Raw genomic sequence first — 22,977 nt, 5'->3', positions numbered from 1 at the left:
GCTTCCAAAACTTAAAAATCCATTCAAGTCACGTGGGGCTCTTGCTAAAATCCAGGTTTAATTCAGTTGATCTGGTGTGGGGAGACTGCATTGCTAACAAGCTCCCAGGCGATGCGGTACTCTTGGACCACACTAGGACTAACAAAGACTTAGAGAAAAATCCAAACTTCCTGCCCACATCTTACTTTATCTGACCTCTCTCCAGCATCCCCACGTCATCTCTAACCCCTGTTTTGCTCCCACACCACGTGGTAGCCACACTGGCCTTCATTCTGTTCCTGGAGTGTGCCAGTGTGTTCCTTCCTCAGGGCCTTTGCACGTGGTATTCCCATTGCCCAGAATGCCCCTTTCTGAGAGCTCCAGCTGGCTGGTTCCTTTTCTTTATTTAGATCTCAGTTCAATGATCCTTCAGATAGTCCTACTTTGACCACTTCTTCTAATGAAGCACTTCATCCCCTGGGAACTTGCTATCACTGTTTGCTTTCTACCCACTTCATAGCACTTATCATTCTGCAAATTTATTTTGGCAATATATTTGTTGACTTGTTAATTAGTGGTCTTCATTCTCACATTTGTTCCACATGAATAAAGACTTGGTTTTTCTTGTTTGTTAGTCTGTTCATGAACGTGCTTGCATGGCTGCTGGGGTGTTGAGATGTAGGTAGGGGAGTCCAAGCTGGGGAAACTTAAGAGTGCTGCCAACAGAGCGTCCTGGGGCAGAGGGGTAGGAGGAGAGATGAGGCGAACTTTTTGTATTGAGGGAGTCACAGAAAAAGTTTCAAGAGCCAAAGCCCAACCTAATGGATGGGGACTTCCCTTGTGGTCCAGAGGCTACAACTGTATGCTCCCAATGCAGGAGTCCTGCGTTTGATCCCAGGTCAGGGAACTAAATCCCACATGCCATGATTAAGAGTTCAAATGCCCCAGTGAAGATCCTGCAGCTGCAACTAAGACTCCATGAGGCCAAATAAATAAATAAAAATTTGAAAAAATGTTAAAAGATTAAAACAAACATCTGATAGATGAATTCATCTTACTCACACTCTGGAAAACGAAGAAAATTTATTGTGAATTTACTTATTGGATAAACAAAAATACGTGGAACCCTTCCTTTGTGATCATCATTTACACAATGATCTCTGTTCATCCACACAACACAGAATCTCCAACTTGCAAGTGAGGAGCAGGGCTCTGAGTTAAGAGACTTGCCCAAGGTCATGCAGCGATTCAGAGACCACACTCCAGTTCCTTAGACAGCTCTGAAACAAGACACTCCATGTCCCCTTCCAGGCTCTATGCCTTCCAGGCACCTGTTACCACCTAACACACTGTGCATTCTCCTTATTTATTTCCTGTCTTCTCTCACCATAACATAAATTCCCAGAGGGTAAAGATCTTTGCTTTGTTCACTACTGTTTCCCAGAGCCCAAAACAAGGCCTGCCACATAAGCAGACACTTGTTGTTTAGCCATTAAGTCATATCCAACTCTTTGCAACCCCGTGGACTTCAGCACGCCAGACTCGCCTGTCTTTCATTATCTCCCACAGTTTCCTCAGATTCATGTCTGTTGAATCAATGATGCTATCTAACCATCTCATCCTCTGCTGCCCCCTTCTCCTTTTGCCTTCAACCTTTCCTAATATCAGAGTCTTTTTCAATGAGTTGGCTCTTTGCATCAGGTGGCCAAAGTATTGGAGCTTCAGCTTCAGCATCAGTCCTTCCAATGAATATTCAGGGTTGATTTCCTTTAGGATTGACTGGTTTACTGAATACTTATGGAATGTGAAAAGGATGAACGAAGGGATTATTTTAAAATCTTTGCTTTCTGTATCACTAAGAGGCAGTTCTGTAAATCCAGTTGACAAGGCTGGAGTGTGCCTGAGATGAAGTGGGAAGGAACACACAGCTTACTGAGTGCTCTCCACAAACCAGAAGGAAGACTGTGTCCACAGAGGAGGGACCGCTGCATGGTCTGGCGGGAGAGTAGCCAGGGATCTGGGGCTTGTCCAGTCTCCAGCCCTAACACCATTGCCCCATAGGCGTGGATGCCACAGGATGCCAGTGGCCCTTCACAGGACATGGCTTCCACATAAAGTGGCCCCAGGGAAAAATGTGTTGACCCAGGCCCAATTACAAGCTTGATGTAATTGCATAGTAGGCATTTATCAGGAAATCTTTTGTGAATTGAGCTCGAGAGAGCCAGTCACTCAACCCTGGCAGCTCTGGCTGCTGAACAAACAGAGGTTCTGAACCAACTGCTGTAGCCTGGGTATGGATCCTCCCTGGAGATAGTTCTCCAGGGCCATGACCTTCCTCTGTGAAAAAGATGCTCAAAGTTCAGACCAGGGCATCAGCATTACACAAGGACATGTTAGAATGCAAATTCTCGAGCTTCATCCTTGACCTACTGACCGAGAATCTCCGTGAGTGGGTTTCATCATTCTGTGGATTAACAAGCCCTCTAGGAGATTCTGATCCACTTTCAAGTTTGAGAACCACCGTTATGCAGTTTCTCTTTCAAGGGCTAGGACCTGTGTGAAAAACTCCTGAAGTGGATTGCACAGCTTTATGGATCCCCTGCTGTGTGCCATGCTCTGGATTTGGTTCTGTGAAGAGGATACCAAGGTATTTAACCAGCAGCTTCTGCAGCCAAGGAGTTTAGGAGAGAGATTTCTTCTGGCTGGCAGATGTTGAAAGTATGGATGTGTAGGACCTTTGATCTGAGTCCTGTGTGTTCAGTTTAGGCAGATAATAGAGCCCACAGGAACTCAGAGGAGGTGGGAGGGGAGGGTGGGGGAATATGCTGGGGGTGTTGAATACTGAGTTAGAAGGTACAGAAAGGCATAAACAACAACTACCAGCCCAGGAGCAGTATTTTGCCCATGCCCACTGCTCAGGTGTGGGGCCACGGTTAGAAGACCTGAAGTGGAAGAGTAACCATCAAAAACATTTCTCTAGTGCCCATACGTGGCAATTATCAATTCAGGTTCTGTATACACATTAACTCATTCTTCATATGAGGAGGAGAAGGAGATGACAGAGGATGAGATGATGGGATGGCATCACCGACTCAATGGACATGAGTTTGAGTAGGGAGATGGTGAGGGACAGGGAATCCTGGCGTACTTCAGTCCACGGGGTCGCAAAGAGTCGGACATGACCGAGTGACTACACCACCATATGACCCATACTGTGCGTGTGTGCTCAGTTGTGTCCGACTCTTTGTGACCCCCCCTGGACTGTAGCCCGCCTGACTCCTCTGTCCATTCGATTTTCCAGGCAAGAATACTGGAGTGGGTTGCCGTTCCCTCTTCCAGGGGATCTTCCCAACCCAGGGATTAAACAGGTATTTCTGGTACTGGCCGGTGAATTCTTTACCACTGAGCCACCTGAGAAGCCCCATGAACCCTATCAGATAGGCTCTATTATCACCCCATTTTAACTGGTGGGGAACTCCGACACTCAAAGGTGAGCTGACTGTCTAAAGTCACAGTTTGGCAGTTGTTGTTTGTTATTCAGTGGCTCAGTCGCTTTGGACTCTGCGGGATCCCATGGACTGCAGCATGCCAGGCTTCCCTATCCTCCACTACCTCCAGAAATTTGCCCAGACTCAGGTCCACTGAGCCAACCAAGCCAGTGGCTAGGCAGTGGTAGACACTACTTGAACTCAGACTGTCTCATTGCTCTCAAGCACTTCCAAAGGCACAACAAATCAACTGTCACCCCCAGTGTCTGGACTGGCCTGCTGGGTTGAGGTGGTGGAGGGATGGGACCTTTATGTTGGTGGGTAAATAGCATCTAGAAGAATGTCCTGTGTCTTTCCAAGCCTGAGCCCTTCCTCTGGCTAGACAATCGGGAGTCCTGGGCTCTGCGAACCTCCGCCCCTTCCCACTAGATGGCGGCCCCTAAACCCACAGAGAAATTCTGAAACTTCCATTGTCCCTGTCTTCCAGGGTTCGGCTGAAGCCGAGGAATTGCAGGATGCGAACCCTCCTCCCGTCCAAGGGCCGTCGGCTCCACCTCGCCTCATCTGGGGGGTCGTGGGAAGCCCCCAGCTAGGAGAAGGGATGGGGAACAGGCGGGGGTGGGCGGGGAGACAAGGCTCCCCGGGATCCCGGCGCCGAGGGAGGAGCCGGCGCGTAGCAGACCCTCCGGGGGCGCAGAGGCGGGGCGCTCCAGCGCGGCCGGTGCCCACGGCGGAAGGGAAGGCCGGGACCACCGGGCGCCGGAGCCCGCGGGGACCCCGAGGGCGCGGGCGGCGGCAGGTGCGCGGCGGGGACTACAAGTCCCAGCATGCCCAGCTGCTCTGACCCGGCCCCCGCTGCCGCTTAAAGGCTCAGGGAGCCTCAGCCGTCGGGTCGCCGCGGCTTTCGCTTTGCCGCCGCGGCTGGGCGGGCGGACTCGGCGGCCGGGCGGTCCTCGCGTCCCAGCTCCCGCAGCGCCGAGGGGCGCTCTTCGTCCAGCCCTCGCGGCTCGAGAATTCCCTTTCGAGGCGCCCGCGCCCCCGGGCTCCGCCGCCTCGGCCACCCCGCGGACCCGATGCCGAGGCATGGATAGAGTGGCGCTGCACGCGGCGGCGATGGGAGAGAAGAAGGAGGGCGGCGGCGGGGGGGACGCGGCGGGCGCGGATGGGGGCGCCGGGGCCGCGGCCAGCCGGGCGCTGCAGCAGTGCGGGCAGCTCCAGAAGCTCATCGACATCTCCATCGGCAGCCTGCGCGGGCTGCGCACCAAGTGCTCCGTGTCCAACGACCTCACCCAGCAGGAGATCCGGACCCTGGAGGTAAGGGGCCACGACGCCGGAGAATCGGGGCCCCCGCGCGGGGTTTGAGGAGTCAGGTGTCTGCGCCTCGGGAAGCGCCCCAACACCTCCTTCGCTGCTCCAGTTCACTCCTTCCCCAGTTGCATCCTTGAGCCCGGTCACCTCCTTTGCGGCTTCCTCTCCCTCTTCCACTCGCTTGGCGCGGCGGCCCGAGGACCCGGGACCAGCCCCGTTCACCTTGGGCGGGATTTGGGGGGAGGGGCGTGGTGCGACCTGCGAGGGAGGGTGGAGGAGCCCGCGGGCGGGGTGGGCTGCGCGCGGACATCCCCTCTGCCGCCCTCCGTCCCCACCGCATTTCCAGCTCGCCGGGCCGCAGGACTCATTCTCCCACTGAGTCACATGGTGGACTTTTCCCTGGGTGACGGAGCCCAGCCGCTGTGGGCTGGGGTGACGGGGCGGGAGGAGGTCCCCCTGAAGTGTGAGTGCAGGCCCTTCGTTCTCTGCCCTCCTCGCACGCCCCAGACTCTGTCTTGTTTCTTCCTTGCCTCTCCTCCAGGTTCTTGTCTGCCGCTTATCAAAGTGTTTGCTGAAACTGCATTTTTGCCTTGAGTGCGTCTCTTTCGCACTGCCACAGCGTTTCACTGCTCAAAATGTAATAACCTACCGACGCCGCCTCCCCCTTCCCCCTACTGAACTTTGGTTTAGGAATGATTATGCTGAGGACCAAAGCCTTCAATGGGAAGATGACACTACTTAAGGGGTTCTAGTGGAGACAGCCTCCAGTGTAAAGAAGAAATAAGACACGCGGCCCCTACTCTCTCAAGTGATAGCTGGCAAGCCCAGTATTAAAAGGATTTGGAAGAATCAACCAAAAGGGTTATTGCGTTCTTAGAAGGGGTTGGAGGGCGGTCTCTCCGTCTCCTATCATACACAATAGAGGGAAACTAGTTGCATTTCCAACTTGCTTTTGTCCAGAGGCTGGGAAAGCTGTGAAATTCCAGGCACCACTTGGTATTAATAGCTACCCTGTTTTGAAGAATGGGCCTCTTTCCACCTTGCTTGATCACATCTGGCCTTCTGCAGATCTGGAGATGTTTTGTTTTATTAGAACCTTAACTCTTCATCCCAAACCCTCCACACCCTCTTATTGCCGATTGCCTCTGCCAGCCACCTTAGGGCCAGTGGGTGATTTGTGGCCATGATAACCAGACCCCATCCTCTGTGTGCACCAGAAGCCTGAAGCCCTATTTGATCTAAAATGTTCGGGGTAGACTTCTTTCCTTCAGTTTTATTTTCTTAAAAGCGACAAAACCAGGGACATTGGAAGGATATAATCAGTGCTGGCTATTATTATTTTTGTTTCAGTTGCTATAGCAGTGCTGACCAGGGCTTGGCTTAAAAAACAAACTGACCAGCACCCCCGCTCCCCCCCTCAACTGTCCCTCTTGCATGCATGCTGCTGTTTTTCAAGTGGTGAAGAGAAACTGGTTTCTTGAACACAGCCGGGTGTGTTTGCCCAGCAAAGTTCAGTTTTTAAACCGACACAATAGGGGGCCTGTGTGGCTCCGTTCTGGGAGGAGGGGTCCTTGTCCAGCAGCATGTGTCTGGTTGGACTGCTGTGTTGTTGGGATAAGAGGTTGTCCTCTGTTGGCTTCTCTTGGATTGTCCCCCCTCACTCCCCCAGGTTGCTCTGAAATGCTCCTAGCTCGAAGAGGGGACCTGGGAGAATGATGGGTGATTTCTCTGGAAATGGCACCTTGCCTTCTTGGTACCCTGCCTCCCAAAGTCACTCATTTTGACCAAGGAATGGCATCAGGACACCCTGGAACATCCTATATTTAGGTCTCTGCACTGGTTTATTCGGTGACCTGCCTCCTAAGCGTTTATTGGATGATCAGCTGTGGCAGCCAAAAACCCATCCCAAGGCCCAGAGGGGATTGGTAGCAGGAATTAGAACAAATACCCAGCTCCCCATCTTCTCTACTGTGCTGTGGATTCAGGTCCACGCTCCTCCCTGAAAAGGCGAGACCCGGGCTGTTTGGGGGATGGGACTTTTGACCCCAGGATCTAGCTCCCTAGGCCTCTCCTCCTTACCTGAACAGCGGGGTGAGAGGTCTCTGTGGGCTCTTGCAGTTCTCAATGCTGTGGTCTATGAAGGGGCCTCAGTTGGGTGGAATCAAATATTTGTTATACACACCCCTGTGTAAGAATACCCCTGAGTAAGAATGGTTCTGAAATCTAGATTTACCAAACTGATAAAATAGGGGGAAAGTTTGTTACTCAAAGAATCCTGACCTTTGAAGGCAGTGTGGTAGGTGGAAAGCCTGAGGCTTAGAAATCAGGTCCAGGGTCTGTCTATCTGACCTTGGGTAGTAAGTCCCATGACTTCTGAATCTCAGGCTTCCCCATCTGTAAAATGGGCCAAGACTACTTAAACCTACAACCTCACATGTGTCTGTAAGTCCTTATGCTTTCTACCAAGAGATTCTGCCCATGAATTTTCCTACTGAGGATCCAGTATGGGCCACATTTGGGAGGAAGGCCCTTTGACAGCTGGCTCTTGTTCCCTAGAGGTGGGTGACACAGGCCAAGAGATAGCTCCAAAGCCCATGGTGAGGTCACGCGGGGCAGTGGTGATGTCCATTCTGGCTTTCTTTCCTGTTCTGCAGGCTCCTCTCACATACCAGGCCAGGGCCCCCAGAGATTGGACTTGCAACATTGGATTCCTGGCTTTTGAAAAAGAGGGCTTGGCTTACGTAAGCACGCCAGACTTCTCCCAGAATCCAAGCAACCTCAGCCTACCCTGGCTGTTGTTAAATAAGCACTCAATGAGAAGCCCTGGCAAGTCCTGACCCGGGGCCCAGCTGCTGGTGCCTTATTGTAGGTCGGATGATGTGTAAGGTTCAGTCTGCCTGGCTCTTTCCTTCCACCACGCAGTGGTCCACTTTGGATCCAAACGAGTGGAAGGAACCAAGGTTTAATGTCTGCCTCCTACCTGTCAGTCAGCGTGCTGGACCCTTTTCAATCTCCGAAGATTTCCTGGAAATCCATCAGACTTCATCACACACTTATTTTTTTTTTCCCTCTCGCTGTGAAATGAGGAGGGAGATAAAATCTGACCCTAGAGTCTGAATCGGTAAACAGAAGTAGGGAGGCTACTTTGAAGATCCCAGCAGAATATGGCGCCTTGTCTCCACCAGGCCGTCCTCAGGGGCTGAGAACTGAGCAAGATAGAATGTTCTCGTTCCCCAGACGTGCTCACAAAGGGACATCCGGCTGACCTCGCAGCCCATGCCAGTTCATTCCCTCGCTTGTGCATCTTCTTTGGGCCAGGTCTGGGCCGGGCTGTGGGGAGAGCAGGGCCGTGGGGAGAGCAGGGCGTCTCGTGAAGATTCTCGTTTTACGGACCTTGTAACTTTGCCTTTTCCTGCCAGCCTCCTGGTTCTTTTCAGAGGCAGGCCTTACCACACCGAGGAGTCTTCCCATCTGCTGCTCTTTAAAAAACAAAAAATTTATTTTAGTTTTGGGGGTGCTGGGTCCTCGTTGCTGCACGCGGGCTTTGTTAGTTTCTTAATAGCAGAGGCTACTCCTGGTTGTGGTGCGTGGGCTTCTTGTCACGGTGGCTTCTGTTGTTGCCGAGCATGGGGTCCAGGGCATGGGGCTCGGTAGTTTTGCTGCCCGGGGTTAGTTGCTCCAGCATGTGGGATCTTTCCAGACCAGGGAAGGAACCCATGTCCCCTGCCCTGGCAAGTGGATTCTTAACCACGGGACCACCAGGCAAGTCCCAGCTGGTGGTCTTATGGAAAAAAGTCCCTCGTAAGCAAGCTGACCTAGAGAAAGGGGTCCCCACTGGGCCTTGACCTTCACTCAGCTCTGCCGTAGCAGAGGTCAGAGGTCAAAACCCTGTGTGGAGGGCCTGAGCTTTCCCCTGTGGCCCCCTCCCCAGCCCCCTGGGGCATCTGGATGGTGGAGCTGCCAGGAAAGGAGAGGGCACTGTGGGTCCTCACAGAACTGGTCCTTGGGGTGTGCATGGATGTGCATTCACTCAACAAACCTGCGGTTATTACTGGTTTGCCTGCTGAGCTGCTCACTGCCGCCACCCCGGCAAGGATTCTGAAGTAGGTAGGCTGTGTTCCTGGTGTTTGGGGGCACTCTCAGACTATTGGGGAAGCCAGGCAGGTGAGCAGGACTGACTCCATTACTGTAGCCTGCTGAAATCGCTTTGGAATTGGGAATAGGACTGGACGGTTGACCAGTCCAACTCCTGCTTTTCTGGGAAACATTTCCGGAGTCTTGGTGATGGCTTGTCCACATCACACATCCCTGGCACAGCTTCCGTTTCCCCAGCCATCCCCTGCCTCGGCGTGTGGCATTTCTCTGCTTGTGCCCTTGTTGTTGTGTTGTGTGCTCAGTCACACAACTCTGTGACCCCACCGATTGTAGCCCACTACACGACTGAAGCGACTTAGCAGCAGCAGCAGGCTCCTCTATCCATGAGATTTCCCAGGCAAGAATACTGGAGTGAGTTGCCATTTCCTCCTCCAGGGGATCTTCCTGATCCAGGGATAGAACCCATGTCTTCTGCATTGGCAGACGGATTCTTTACCACTAAGCCAACTGGGAAGCCCCTACCTGGTAGTGTTAACCTCCTGCTGGAGGCTCTAACTCCAGCCATCCCTGGAGGGAGCCAGAACTGGGGCATGCTTTGCTTTCACCTTGGCAATTTGTTTTCCTGGTGAAACTTGCTACCAGCGATCCTCCGAGGTGGTCTGGAGAAGGACCTGCGGTTTCCATGACTGGGGAGGCCTGCGGGGTGCTGGAGGGAGGCCCTATCAGATTTGCAGCCCTGGTGCCAGGAGGCCTCTGGTTTGCTGCCTGGGGACAGCGATGGGAGTGCCTCCCTCCCCGCCAGGTTAGCTCAAAATCCCGGAAAGCTGCATTCCCCAGCATTGTTCTGGGCCTTCTGGGCCACTGTGGCCTGGAGAGGGACTGCACCGGTTGTGGTGCTTGGCGGCAGCGTCTGCAGTGGTGGTGGCCGTGGCGGGCAGTAGCATGGCTAGTGCGTGTGGTCATGCCTTCCCCAGCTGTGCATTTGAAAAAGGACGTGCTTTCAGAATAGGCTGACGGGAAACTTCTACACTCAGTTCAACGGGAAAGCTGCGCTGAATTTATGGGAAGGGCCCTAGAGCCTGGTGAGGGGCAGGGTTTCCTCGTAGTGGAGGGATCCCGTTCCTTACAGTGGAATAAGACACCCTCTCGGTCACCTGCCCTGTGCTCGGCTCTTGGCATGTGTTATCCATTGAAGGCTCACGGGGACCCTGCCGGGTTCTCTCTCCATTCTGCAGATAAGGACGTTGCGGCTCAGAGGGACTGAGAGACGGAGTTAGTAGGCGGTGGAACTTGGCCTGACTAGTCTTCAGAACTCATGTTCTGAACTTCGCGCCTGCTTCTAGAAACCATAGTGGGTGGGGGCGGGGTTTCTGGTCAGAGTCGTGACTGCGGAGCCCGAGGAAGTGGCCAGTAACGCAAAGGGCCGGCCCAGGGGCACTTGGTGGCCCAGTTCCAGATGACCGGGCCTTCTGGTGGCCGCGCCAGACTGCGCACCCTCTGAGCTCGAGCTTCCCTAAAGTGCGGCCTGGCACATCCTCAAAGACAGGTCCCCACCAGCACGCTGTGATGCAATCGCTCTGTGCTAGTCTCATTCTGAGAAATGAGAAGCTGCCTCGAGATCATCTTACTTGTCATTGTTTTAATGGATACCTGCTTTATCTCACTGCATAATTCCTCTGGTAAGCATGACGTTCTTTAACTTTCCAATTGTATTAAAGTATTTTAAAATACACTTAGTGATACATGCTCACTATTGAAAAGAAAATACAGATTAAGAAAAAGAATAAAAACCACCCATAATGCCACCTCTCAGAGTTAAATCCTTTTTTATTTATTCATCTATTTTTGGCTGCCCTGCGTCCTCATCGCTGTGCTTGGGCTTTCTCTAGTTGCGGCGAGCAGGCTTCTCATTGCTGGGGTGTCTCCTGTTGTGGAGCCCGAGCTCTGGAGCATGTGGACTTCAGGAGTTGTGGTGCATGGGCTTAGTTGCCCCGTGGTCCCTGAGCAGGGATCACACCTATGTCCTCTGCATTGGTAGGCAGATTCTTAACCACTAGACCACCAGGGAAGTCCCTCAGAGTTAATTCTTATTAACATTTGGCAGTTTATTCTTCCAGTGTTTTAATCCTGTGCATCTGTATACAAATATACAGAGATGTATTCATGGAGCTCACCATGCTCATTGTCTTGTAAATGTCTTCTGTCTGTTCCAGTCCACACAGATATGCACCATCATTAATCGTGGCTGTCTCCTGTGATCATATCAGTTCACTGAACCCGTCCCCATTTGTCGCCATTCGGGCTGTTTCCATGTCTTGCTGTTATAAACCTTGCTGCAGTGAGTGCATGAGTGCATTCCTAGAAGTAGAATTTGCTGGGTCAAAGTATATGAACACATTTAACAGCAGCCCCGTTCTTTGAAATCTTTAGGGCCTGATATGTTTCTCCCACCCTGCTCCCTAGCCGGAGGGCTACGGTTTACAAAATGGCAGCCTTCATGCATTTACCTCTTTGCCACTGGATCTGTGTCCACCCTGAGGGCAAGGAGTGTGACCAGGAGACGGGACATGGCCCCCATGGCTGAGGTTCTGGGTGCTGGGTCAAGGATTGTGGGTTCTCATTTTGTGGTTTCCCGTAGCAAGGGCTGCCCTGGGCTGACCATTTAGAAAAGGGATCTTTCGTTGCTCCCAGGCAGCAGAGCGGGAGCTGGATGTCGGGGCCCCATGGAGGGCTTTTCATCACTTGAGGCTCATGAAAGGCACCTTACGGAACTGTAAGCTCGGTTTCATCACAAGCCACAAATATTGATCAGTGCTATTTGGGTGCCTTGGTTGTGGGGTTGATTTAATAGAGTTGTGGACTCCTAAGGATCCTGAAATTCCCATCTGGTCCAGCCCTCTCATCTGCAGGTGAGGATACTAAGTGCCCAAAGGGAAAGTGACTTGCTAGGAACACATATTAGGTTATTAACCTGAAAAAAGAGTAGAGGAGAGACAGGTGGTTATGAAGGAGCACTGAGTGGGGAGTCAGACCTGAGAGCTCATGCCCTGAAGTGAGATGTTATACCACCTTGACTGACTGCAAACAGCAATCTGCCACCCCAGCCTCCTATGTTGGAGGTGGGGGGATAGGAAGGGATCCTCGACCTCAAGGAGTTTCCTGCAAGAGGAAGCCAGCGGGTTTGTTTTCCCAGCCCCATCTCAGTATCTTAGGCACCCTGGGGACTGGAGAGGTTCTTGGGGACCTGTCTGGGGTGTCCAGTAGGTGGGACCTTTTCTGAAAGCCAGCTTACCCGATGGGCGGGCTCAGCCCCGATGGCCTGTCTTGAGTCTTTGAACCTGACCTGACTATACTTTCAAGGGCTTCTCATCCTTCGACTGAAAGATCCTCTAGGACTTGGGTGGGTGAACCTTTTCTCCTCTAAGGGTTGTGTTTGTGACCTAAATTTGTGATGATTTTGCATTCCATACCATGATACATTGTACAGGGTTTACTGTTTTGCTTCCAGAAGGTACAGCCTTTGAATCCAGTGTCTTTGTGTCTGTTTGACTTTCTGCCCTGTTCCAGAAGCATACCTTGGGGATGGATGTTGGGATAAAAAATGCTATGTCATTTATTTCCAGGCACAATTGTTTCCCATCTGTATTGAAAAAGTCTTGATTCAAATTGCCGCCACATGCAAAACCTGCCTATTTATATACATCTGTATTTCTCTGTCGTTCTAGCCTTGGCGGGCGATAGTGTGTTTTAACAGGGAGGATTGCCTTTGACAATAATGGAGCTGAAGTCATCCTGTTTGCTTGCCATTTTTCTCCCCTCTTTTCATTTTTCCACCTTCAGAATAATTGCAAGAATGAATTAAGAATTGTGTTTAAAATTTAAATCAGAGCCAGGGGAGAAAGCATAATGCATTATGTAGAAGAGACCAGCTATGGTTAGGAAAAAGAACTTTTCATACAGCATAAACTGTAGACTTCAATGTGTAATATATCGATCATGAGGGTTTTGCTTTCTGCAAAGCTGATGAGATAAGCTGCTTATAGAGTGGTGGGGCTTTTCTTTGACAAGGCACCTGGAGGTATTGAGTCCCAGTTTAGCCCGTTCATTTGGATTGGGTTTGGATATGGATTAGTGGAAGCAGCTTCACTCATGGTGCACAGAGAGTTTTGCTGGTCAGAAATAAGTGACCCGAGAGTTCCCTGGCGGTCCAGTGATTAGGATTCAGAGCTTTCACTACCATAGACCCGGGAACTAAGATCCCACAAGCCTCATGGCACTGCAAAAAAGGAAAAAAAAAGCAAACCAAAACGTATAAAAAGTGACCTATGTGTTCTCACACATTGGGCACATATGGGGCACTATCCCCTCCTCCCAGTCTGGGACCCTTGAAAGGGCTTCATGCAGCCTTTGCTATCTGTATTCTGTGTGATGCTCTCGTGAAAGCAAGTTTCAAGTAGCTGAGAATGGGCCCCATCAGCTACCTCCTTGAACGTAGTTGGGGAAGCAGGAGCAGTAAAGGAGATGAGAAATGGTAGGTGGTTTCACCTACTGTTGGTTTTATGATACTGGGCTCCCATTTGAGGTTCCAGCTAAAATTGGGGCGGTTGAGGAGAGGCTGGTGACCCCGTCCACTTATCTACCTGTGCAAAGTTACCTTTTGTCGCGGGGAGGTACTTTCCGAAGGGAGACAGGTTGTGTTCTGGGCACACCACACCACCTGCATAGAGACAGATTTCACTTAATCCTCCCAAAAAGATGAGGAAGATGTACCCAGAGAGGTCCGTAGGTCTGGAGTCATTGAGTCCTGCCTCCTCCTGGCCCCACTGGCCAGTTAGCCTGGTGCCCGGGACACGCTTCTTTGGGGTCTACCAAGGAACCTCTTGACCCCCCCATGGAGGGCGGAAAACAGTCCAGGAGAAATGCAGTTGTCTGTGAGTGTGTTTGAGCCTGGGGCTGCAGAGGGCAGGGGAAGGGCTGGGCTGCAGACTGAGGAATGCTTTTTAAAACAAAAAAGGAAATGCTAGCTCAGAATGGAAAGGAAAGGAAGCAGCTTCCTGTTTCTGGTGCTGGCTCTGTGAAAGGAGGAGCTCTCTAACCCCTTGGCCAGTGGAGGCCCCAGGCCGGCTGGGGCCACCCTGGGTGCGAGAGACAGACACATGGCTCCCATATAGCTGCTCGAGGCCCAGAGGGCTGGGTCCGCCCCTTTTCATTTTCTCCAGGTAACTGATCAAATGGATATGTGGTTTTCAAAATGAATATCTATACGTGTTACAAAAGGGATGTGTCGCAATAGCTGACATTTACTGAGAGCTTACTCCAGGCCTGGGCCCCTTCTTAGGAGTTTCATGTGGCCTGTACTCCTCCCAGTGACCTTGTGAGGAAGAGTCTACTGTCATTCCCATTTTACGGATGAAGAAACTGAGGTGCGGAATGGTTAAGTGACTTGCCCAGAGTCGTAGATCCAAGGAGAGACTAAGCTGTGACTTGAACCCAGATCGTCTTAATTACCTGCTGGTGCTACCTGACTTGTGTTTGCAAACTCCACATCCACCTAGAAAATCTGTTAGCAGAGAAGCATTTTTTTAAAGACCTGTGTCTTTTGTTTGGCTCCAGAGGGCTGCCCCCAAACCTTGGTCAGGCCCTTGGTGATTCTTTAGGTGAAATGCCTGCATTTGATAGATTAAAATTATATATATATATATATATATATAAAATTTTGTACTTTTTTGGCCATGTGGCATGTGGGATCTTAGTTCCCCGATGGTGGATGAAACCCGTGCCTGCTGCAGTAGAGGCACAGTCTTATCCACTGGACTGCCAGGGAAGTCCTGAATTTATATGTATATTTTAAGTTTGATTATGGGAATGTTCACAGATGTACAAAAGTCTGGAGAATGGTACAATGGACCCCTGTGCAGGAATCCCCCCACCACAGCAATAACCGGCTTCATCCAGGCTTGGATCATCTATGGTGTTTAGACTCGAATAAGCCTGTTGAAAACGGTGGTGGCGCGGGGCAGTTAGTGTCAAGGAAGCAGAGGTCTTCTGGTCCAGCCTTCTGCCTCCAGGCAGTGCTCTGCGGACCCCAGCAGGCTGGGCGGAATCTCTGTACCTTTCCCCAGAAAATAACCCTTTAAAAATTTCCCCTGAAGCTTAGTGCGGCTCCTGGCAGCCCTCACGTGACAGGCAGGTCATCTCGTTCTGTAAACTGAAGCTCCCAATGCACTGAAAGCTGTTCTCACGTGGCAGAGTCAGGGAATGGCCATGGCCTTGTGGGAATACTTCCACAGCCCCGCCCAAGGCTGACCCTGCAGTCACACTGCGACAGTCCCAACTTCCAGCCACTCTTCTGTATATCCTAGTATCTCCTCTCCTACTTTTCCTCATTGCTTTATCCACACATCATGAGATGAGTGTATTTCAGCCAACATTTACTGAGCGCCACTGTGTGCACCCCGGGAGGAGTGTCAGCGAGCACAGGCAGCCCGCGTCTCCAAGGAGATCCTGGCAAATCCTCGTCTCTGCGGTTCTGGCCTAAAAATGAGATCCAGGACCCACTGAGGGGCTTCCTTAACCTTTGTGATTCTTCCTGTGGTTCTGCACGGTCCTCCTGAAGCCTGGTCTTGCCGGCCACTGGCACATTTCTGTTCTCTGCGGTCTCTTGCCCCCAGCAGAGGTGGTTTTCTCTGTTGCTTTCTGTTTGTTTCATTTTGTTTTGTTTGGGCTGTATTCTCACAAGTATTTCTCAGCCTGTCGCTTTTGGCCAGCTGCTTCAGATCTCTGAGTTCGGCCTCCCAAACGCAGTCATGATGTTATCATGGGAAAGGATGGTCTTGGGCACACAGTGGGACATTGAGGGCTGCCTCAGGACTTCAGGGTGTGCCTGGGCTCCAGGGAAGAGGGCCCCAGTAGCCTCTTGACTGGTAATTCCTTGCTAGCTCTGTGACCTGTGTGGCCAGTTCCTTAGCTCTGTGGACCTCAGTTTTCTTGTTCCTTAAAAGGCGTAAGAGGGACTTCCCTGGTGTTCCAGTGGCTAAGACTTCACACTTTCAATACAGGGGGCCCAGGTTCGATCCCTGGTTAGGGAACTAGATCCCATATGCCACAATTAAGAATTTGCATGCTGCAATGAAAAGATCCTGCAAGCTGCAGCTAAGATTGCAGATGCTATGTGTGGCAACTAAGACCCAGTGCAGCCAAATAAATAAATACAAATATTTTAAACATAAATAAAAAATTAAAAGGAAATAAGAATAGCTTTATTTTAGACTCTCGAGAGAAGTCGTTGAGATACAGAAGGTGTGCTAGACGATACTTAGAAGGGATTCAGTATTTTCATTTCACCTCCTCTCACTTAGCGTTATTCTAAAACACTTGTCCACATGTCTCTGTTATCTCCCTTTCCGTCATTTTAATCAGTGCCTGCTATTTCACCCAATGGGTATGCTGTAATTTACCAAAACATTTCCCCTGTTATGGGACATTTCGGTTGTTTCCAGATTCCTGCTCTTATAAACACCGTGGTTGGAATCATCTTTGTACAAGCACCTCTTTATTTTTTTTCCTATTCTGAATTCATTTCCTTGGGATAATTCCCAGGAATGGAATTACTAGGTCAAAGAGCATGGATATTTTTTATGATGGGAGTTGCAAAACTGTCCTCCAGTTTCTGCTTTTTGTACGATAGCTCTCTTAAAATTGTATTCTTGGTTGAAAAGCTCATTTTTTCCCTTTGCAATTCTTATTGATCTCTGTGCCTTTCTTCTCCTACCTACCTGACCTTTTTTGGGGCCTTGTTAAATCATTTCCCATTTTCCTCTTTTAAAAAGCATCTTTATTGAGTTATAATTGCCAAATAAAATTGTAAGACATTTAAAGTGTGCCAGTCATCCCCTGTCTTGAATTTGCTATTTATTTCTATCTACTGCCTTCTGCCCATTCATTCACTGACTGTTTCTTGAGCATGTACTCTGTTTGCTTTTAGGTACTGGGAAAAGAGCAGTGAAGAAGACAGAGGGGTTCCTTTAATGGAAAGAGAAAAATAAAAAGTCAATAGATAGTGACAGGGAGACTGAGGAAAAGAACACTGAAAATGGGTTAGAGTGATGGGATGGGGAGAAGGCTGCTTTATTATTATTAGTTTATTTTTTATCTTTTGGTGGCACCTTGAAGCATGTGGGATCTTATTTCCCCCACCAGGGATTGGACCCAGGCACCCTGCATTGGAAGCGCTGAGTCTTAACCACTGGACTGCCAGGGAAGTTCCTAAAAGGCTGCTGCTTTAGATGGGGTCATCAGGAAAGCTTCCTTCCCAGAGAAGGTTTGAGCTGAGTATTAAAAGATGAGAGGGCAGCGGGCTTGTGAAAGCTTGGGTGAAGAGTGTTCCAGGCAGAGGGACTAGCATGTGCAAGAGCCCTGAGGCAGAAGTGAACTTGCTGTGTTCAAGGACCAGAAAGGAGGCCAGCCTGCCTGGACACAGTGGGAAGTGGTGTTCCGTGAGGGCTGTGGTCTGCCATGACCTCGGGGAGGTCCCTTGGGCCCTTTTCCTTAAGTTGGGCCATGGTCAGGAATTAAGGCACTAATTCATCCAGTGGTTGTGCCTGCTCCAGTTATGTGCTAGGCACTGTTGTAGGACGTGAGAGTGGATGAGAAAGTTAGCTTGGCAGGGGAGTCTGTAGATGAGTAAACCAATAGAAGGTGCCAGTGAGGTGTGAATGGAGGCCCATTGTACTGCCCGGCTGACTCATCTCTGCATCCTGAGATGTGCGGGGACTCGGGAAATGTTTCTTGATTTGAACCAAGTCGGGCTCTGGGCTGTGAGCCTTCACCGTGGCAACTGAAACTCAGTTGTCTGCTGTCAGGCCTGGCAGTCGCAGCCTGCCAGGGAAGAGGCCCCGAGGACTGAGGTTGCCAGCTCAGAAGCGGGGCTGCCCGTATCAGGTATGAGTAGCTAGGCAGCACTTATGGGAAACAAGCCTGAGAAATAGGCGTGGGAAAGCCCCTGTTTACCATGCTGCTTCGCCTTGCCCCAGTCTTCCCTGATTTGTGACTCTCATTGGAAATGAAGGCTTGCAGGCTCTGTGCTTGTCCTTGTTTTCTTCTCTTGTACTGTATGCTGTGCTTAGTCGCTCAGTCGTGTCTGACTCTTTGAGACCCCATGGACTGTAGCCCGCCAGGCTCCTCTGTCCGTGGGGATTCTTCAGGCAAGAATACTGGAGTGGGTAGCTGTTCCCTTCTCTAGGGGATCTTCCCAACCCAGAGATCGAACCCAAGTCTCCTGCATTGTAGATGGATTCTTTACTGTCTGAACTACCAGGGAAGCCCGAGAACACTGGAATGGGTAGCCTATCCCTTCTCCAGGGGATCTTCCTGACCTAGGAATCGAACCGGGGTCTTCCGCATTGCAGGCAGATTCTATACCAGCTGAGCTACCAGGGAAGCCCTTTCTTCTATTAGGGCAGGGCAAAGAGAAGGGGATCCCAAACTTTGGGACAGCATAGACTGTAATCACCTAGTGAGCTGTGACCCTGTGGCAGTTCCAGGAAATGGACCTGGTAGAAGATGTTGGCTGCCATTTTGTTTGGAGGCAACTCCTGAGCCAACTTTGTGGCTGGGGAAGTAAGGCCCAAGGTCACGGTAGCCAGTGGAGCTGGGGTTCAGATCTGGAATTGCCTGATTTCACCCCTGTGTGCATTTCACCGCATCCCTCAGAAACTTGCTTGACCTTGGACCTTGTCTGGAACAGAGAGAGGTCAGCTCTGGTAATGCTCAGAATTTTGAAAGCAATAATGCTATGTGGGAAAGGGTCTGAAAATCTCTCCTTTTCCAAACCATTTGGATGGGATTACCTCAAAGTTGTAAGCAGGATGAGATGACCGTGGCATCAGGGTCCAGATTAGCAGATTTGCAGAGGTGGGTGCTCCTTGTTGAGGACAAAGATGGAGAGAAAAGCATCCTGGGGGAGGGGGAGGGGGGCGTGTTCAGAGCAAAGGCTCTTCCCTGATTCCATTTCAGATGAACTTGGCTTCTCTCTCTCTTTTTAAAAAATCTTTTGGCCACGCTATGTGGCATGTGGGATCTTAGTTCCCTGACCTGGGATCAAACTTGTGCCCCCTGCATTGGCAGTCAGTTTGGAGTCTTAACCACTGGATCACCAGGGGTGTCCTTTGCCCTCTGTTTTGAAGCACTCTGCTTAGAAGGGATAACGTTAGTTGTTAGCACTGGGCAACACTGGTGCCTGGTGGGGATGACATGCAAGCAGGGTTATATTTTAAATGTTGGCGAATCTTAGGAGAAAGGAGGTGAGAAATCCCTGGGGAGATTTCCACCTGGTGGCCCTGACTCATCGTGGCCAAGGGGACTGAGCAGAGCAAGGAGGAGTCCGTCAGTGAATGGAAACTTGCCTTTTAGGGGACAGGAACCCTTCTCTGTTGTGGTTGGCCTGGTGGTTTAGGAGGAGAGGTGAGCGTTTGAGACAAAGCACTGGGCTAGTCGTACAGCTGCATCTTTGACAATTTTGAGAGTTTTAGGAAGTAGTTCTAAAAAAGAAGAAAAATGAAAAGAAACCAAAAGCCAAAGAGGTCGTTACTCTCCATACCTGTGTGCAGCCAGGCGGGCTGTGAGTTGCCATGTAACTGATGGAAACTGGCTCGTTGGCCCCACTTCATGTGTACCCTCCCCCACCTTTTGTGGTCCCTAAGCCGGAGGGGGGTTCTGACTATTCTCAGAAAAAGACTTAGGTGGCCTCAAATGACCAGACCTTGTCTCAGGCATCTAACAGCTTAAACTAAACTTCCTCTCTAGCCCTGTTTGGTTTAAGCAGTTTCCTGGTCTGGCAGGATTTGTTTTCTTAGCATCCGTCTTGTCAAAGCCCAGTTCCACTTGTCACAGCAAACAGGCCCCCCTGGTCACCCTGAAGCTGCCAGACAGTGCCTGTCTTCCAAAACTCAGACATGCTGTTCCCCTGGGGAAGTGGAGCCCAAGTGAGTGGCCTCCTGTGGTCCTCTGTCTGGGCTCCTGCCTTCTCTTCCCCATTTCGATCACAGGATGGTGCTTGTCCTTATTCTAGAAAGATCTGCTGGTTCATGGGCTGCCTATATATTTGGAGGAAAGGCCAAGTGAGTGAGCAGCACCCTGAAGTAGGTGAGAGCATAGGTTCTGTTGTTTGGCATGGATTTACACTCTTCTCCCTTCCTGCGTAAGCTGTGTGTCTTTGGGCAGATTACTTAATCTGTCTGAGCAATAGTTTCCTCATCTGTAAAATGGAGATTATAATAGAATTGCTCATAGTAAGTGAGATGAGTCATGTAAAGCACAATGCCTGACACAGAGAAAGAATCTGTCTATATATTTTATTATTCTTGTTTTTTTCAACAGGTATTTAATTAGCACCCACTCTGAGTTGGGTACCCACTCTAGGTTGGTTATTCCTCTAAACGGGGAAGTAAGTGAACAAGATGGACAAAATTGTCAGCTCTGTGGAACTTGGGTTTTGGCTGTTAGAAGGAGACATTCACAATAAGTGAATAAGGGAAATATATTGTTTGTTAAATGGTGGATGTGCTATGGAAAAAAATGAAAACAGGAAGGTGGCCAAGGTGACAAGTGGTATACCTTAAATGAAGGGTCAGGATGGTTTTGCAGAAATGGTAGTATTTAAGATCTCAGCAGGCTGAGAGGGCCTCCTTGGGGATGTATCTGGGGAGGAGCTTTGGAAGAGGAGTCTAACAAGTGCAAAGGTAGGGAGTGGGCCTGGCGTCCTGGGGCTGGGTGAGGCTTCGAGGTGCCCTGAGAAATGCCTAAGTGGTGCAGCCCTCAGGTGCCACCTGCCCTCAGGTGACCTTGAGCCTGGCATCTAGGAGCAAGGGGGAAAAGGGTGATGAGAACAGACGTTTGTGAAGGGTACCAGGGTGGTATGTGGGCTTCTCAGCAGGCCCACCCTCCATCCAATAGAATCAAAGGAATTTTGAAACTCAACCCTCCTTTCTTTCTTTTTTAATTTTTTATTTTGTTTTGGAGTATAACCGATTAACAACACTATGATAGTTTCAGGTGAACAGCGAAGGGACTCAGCCATGTGTATCCATGTATCCATTCTGCTCTAGACTTCCCTCCCATTCAGGCTGTCACATAACACTGAGCAGAGTTCCCTGTGCTTTACAGTAGGTCCTTGTTGTCAATCCTTATTTCTTATTAACAAATGGGAGTTTGGGGGTTGGTCCTCACTCACCTCCTATAAAAAGTTTTGTTGTTGACTTTCTGACCGTGTAGGTGAGTGGTGGGGTCCTCGCTGGGACCCCCTGTGGCCCTGTCACCCACTAAGGACACGTCACTTGGGAGAGTTGATTTCATTCATTCCACAGCATTTGCTGGATCCCTGTGGGGGTATCGTGCCTGCACCTCCTGGTATTACTCTGCTCATCTGTAACCCCAGGCCAGCAGCTTCTCTTGAAGTCAGTCCATCCTTCCAAGGGAGCTTTCCTAAGGCAGTCATTCAGTAGAAGAGAAAAGCAACATTTATGAGGGTATTTGCATTATCCATAATACAGAAAAAAAACAAACAAGGTAGCTGTCCAGTGGCGAGGAGGTAGTGGTACGCAGCACACCATGGGTAGTTAACACACGCAGCTGTTAATTATGAAGACTGGGTAGAAACATGACTGTATTTATGTTACGTTGAGGGAAAACATAAAGAGTACAGAACTGCATGTATGTAGCCTTTGTAGTTATGTAAATTGTAAAACTCTGTCTGCAGATGGAAAAAACTAGAAGAGAAATGAGTTGTGTATGTGGGGGGGGGGAAGTATTTTTGGAAAAATTCTATTGTATCATTATTATTTTCATTCATTTGTTTATTAAAGTAACGAATATTCGAGTGCCTGCCACACCAGAGGCATAGATACTGGTGGTCTTGACCAGAGAACCCTGCAACCCCACCCCACTCCCCCAGCCCCCAGCCGCACTCTAAAGTGCTCAGCCCCTCCCTTCTCAGTGCTCCTGGATCAAAGGCTTGCCACGCGCTGTGATGCAAAACTCAAACCTTCTGGAATAAACATCAGACTCTCTGTCCCACAGATTCTCCCTCAGGGCCTTCGTGGAGTCTGCTGAGAAGCAGAGAAGTTTCCAGAGCTGCCACCCCTCCTGAGGGACATGCTGTTTCTAGCAAGCAGTCCCTGTGGGTGCAGCCTGCCTGGCACCCAGAGGTCTCCCCACGCCTGACGATGGCCCTGAGTTGAGATCCAGTCTTCGAGGGGGCACCCAGTCTTGGCTGCAAGGCCCGCTGGGTGAGGGGCCCTTTCAGAAAGGAGAACCACTGCTGTGGCTGTTTACACTCATGGAACAAACACTGCTGGTGATGCTGCCCAGGAAGTCGGCGGTGGGCTCAGGGAGACCTGAGCGCAGATATTGACAAGCACTTACAGTCTCGCTGGCCACATTCTGTGCAAAGTTCTCTGGCTGTCTGGACGGTGATGTGGTGGTGGGGAGGACATTCGTGACCAGAGCAAACATTTACCGGGTGCTCGCTGTTCTAGGCTCTTAGCACAGAAAATGCTGTAACCGCCAGTCCTTCCAGCACCCCAGGGGTGGGTGTAGGTCTCACCTGCATTGCATAGCGGGGAGCTGAGGCCCAGAGAGGTGGGTGGAGGTGGTTTAGCCTCCTGAGGTCACACCCATGGGGACAGAAGTGTTAGTCGCTCAGTTGTGTCCGACTCTTTGTGACCCCATGGACTATAGTTTGCCAGGCTCCTCTGTCCATGGAATTCTCCAAACAAGAATGCTGGAGCAGATTGCCATTCCCTTCCCCAGAGGATCTTCCTGACCCAGGGATTGAACCTGGGTGTTCCCGCATTGCAGGCAGATTCTTTACCATCTGAACCACAGGGAAGCCCCATGGGGACAGAGGTGAGGTTCAAATCGGAGTCTAGCTGGTTATAGCGCCCACACCTTGGTGTTTTCTGTGGCATCATGCATTCATTGGGGGAGAGGTGCTGATCAGGCTACGTGGTGAAAACTGCAACCAGGATGCCCCTCTACCTTCCCCTCCCCTTCCCTGCTTTTCCCTCCTGGAGTGGAGTGCCCTAGCCTCTCCACTTGGCAGCCCCTCTGC

General features: G+C 50.6%; 1 protein-coding gene across 2 annotated transcripts in view; it reads left to right on the top strand.

Annotated features, from left to right (window-relative positions):
• The first annotated feature begins 4,347 nt into the window (after positions 1-4,347).
• Positions 4,348-22,977, top strand: part of KSR1 (kinase suppressor of ras 1) — a 159,841-nt gene continuing 141,211 nt past the window's right edge. For both annotated transcript variants that reach the window (XM_055577181.1, XM_055577180.1), the window contains exon 1: positions 4,348-4,781. In XM_055577181.1, coding sequence (XP_055433156.1) covers positions 4,551-4,781 — 231 coding nt within the window. In that variant the 5' untranslated portion in view covers positions 4,348-4,550. The remainder of the gene's footprint in view (positions 4,782-22,977) is intronic.

Source organism: Bubalus kerabau, chromosome 4 (genome assembly GCF_029407905.1).
Source record: "Bubalus kerabau isolate K-KA32 ecotype Philippines breed swamp buffalo chromosome 4, PCC_UOA_SB_1v2, whole genome shotgun sequence".
Classification (NCBI taxonomy): Eukaryota; Metazoa; Chordata; class Mammalia; order Artiodactyla; family Bovidae; genus Bubalus; species Bubalus kerabau.
This window is presented reverse-complemented; position numbering and strand designations above follow the sequence as displayed.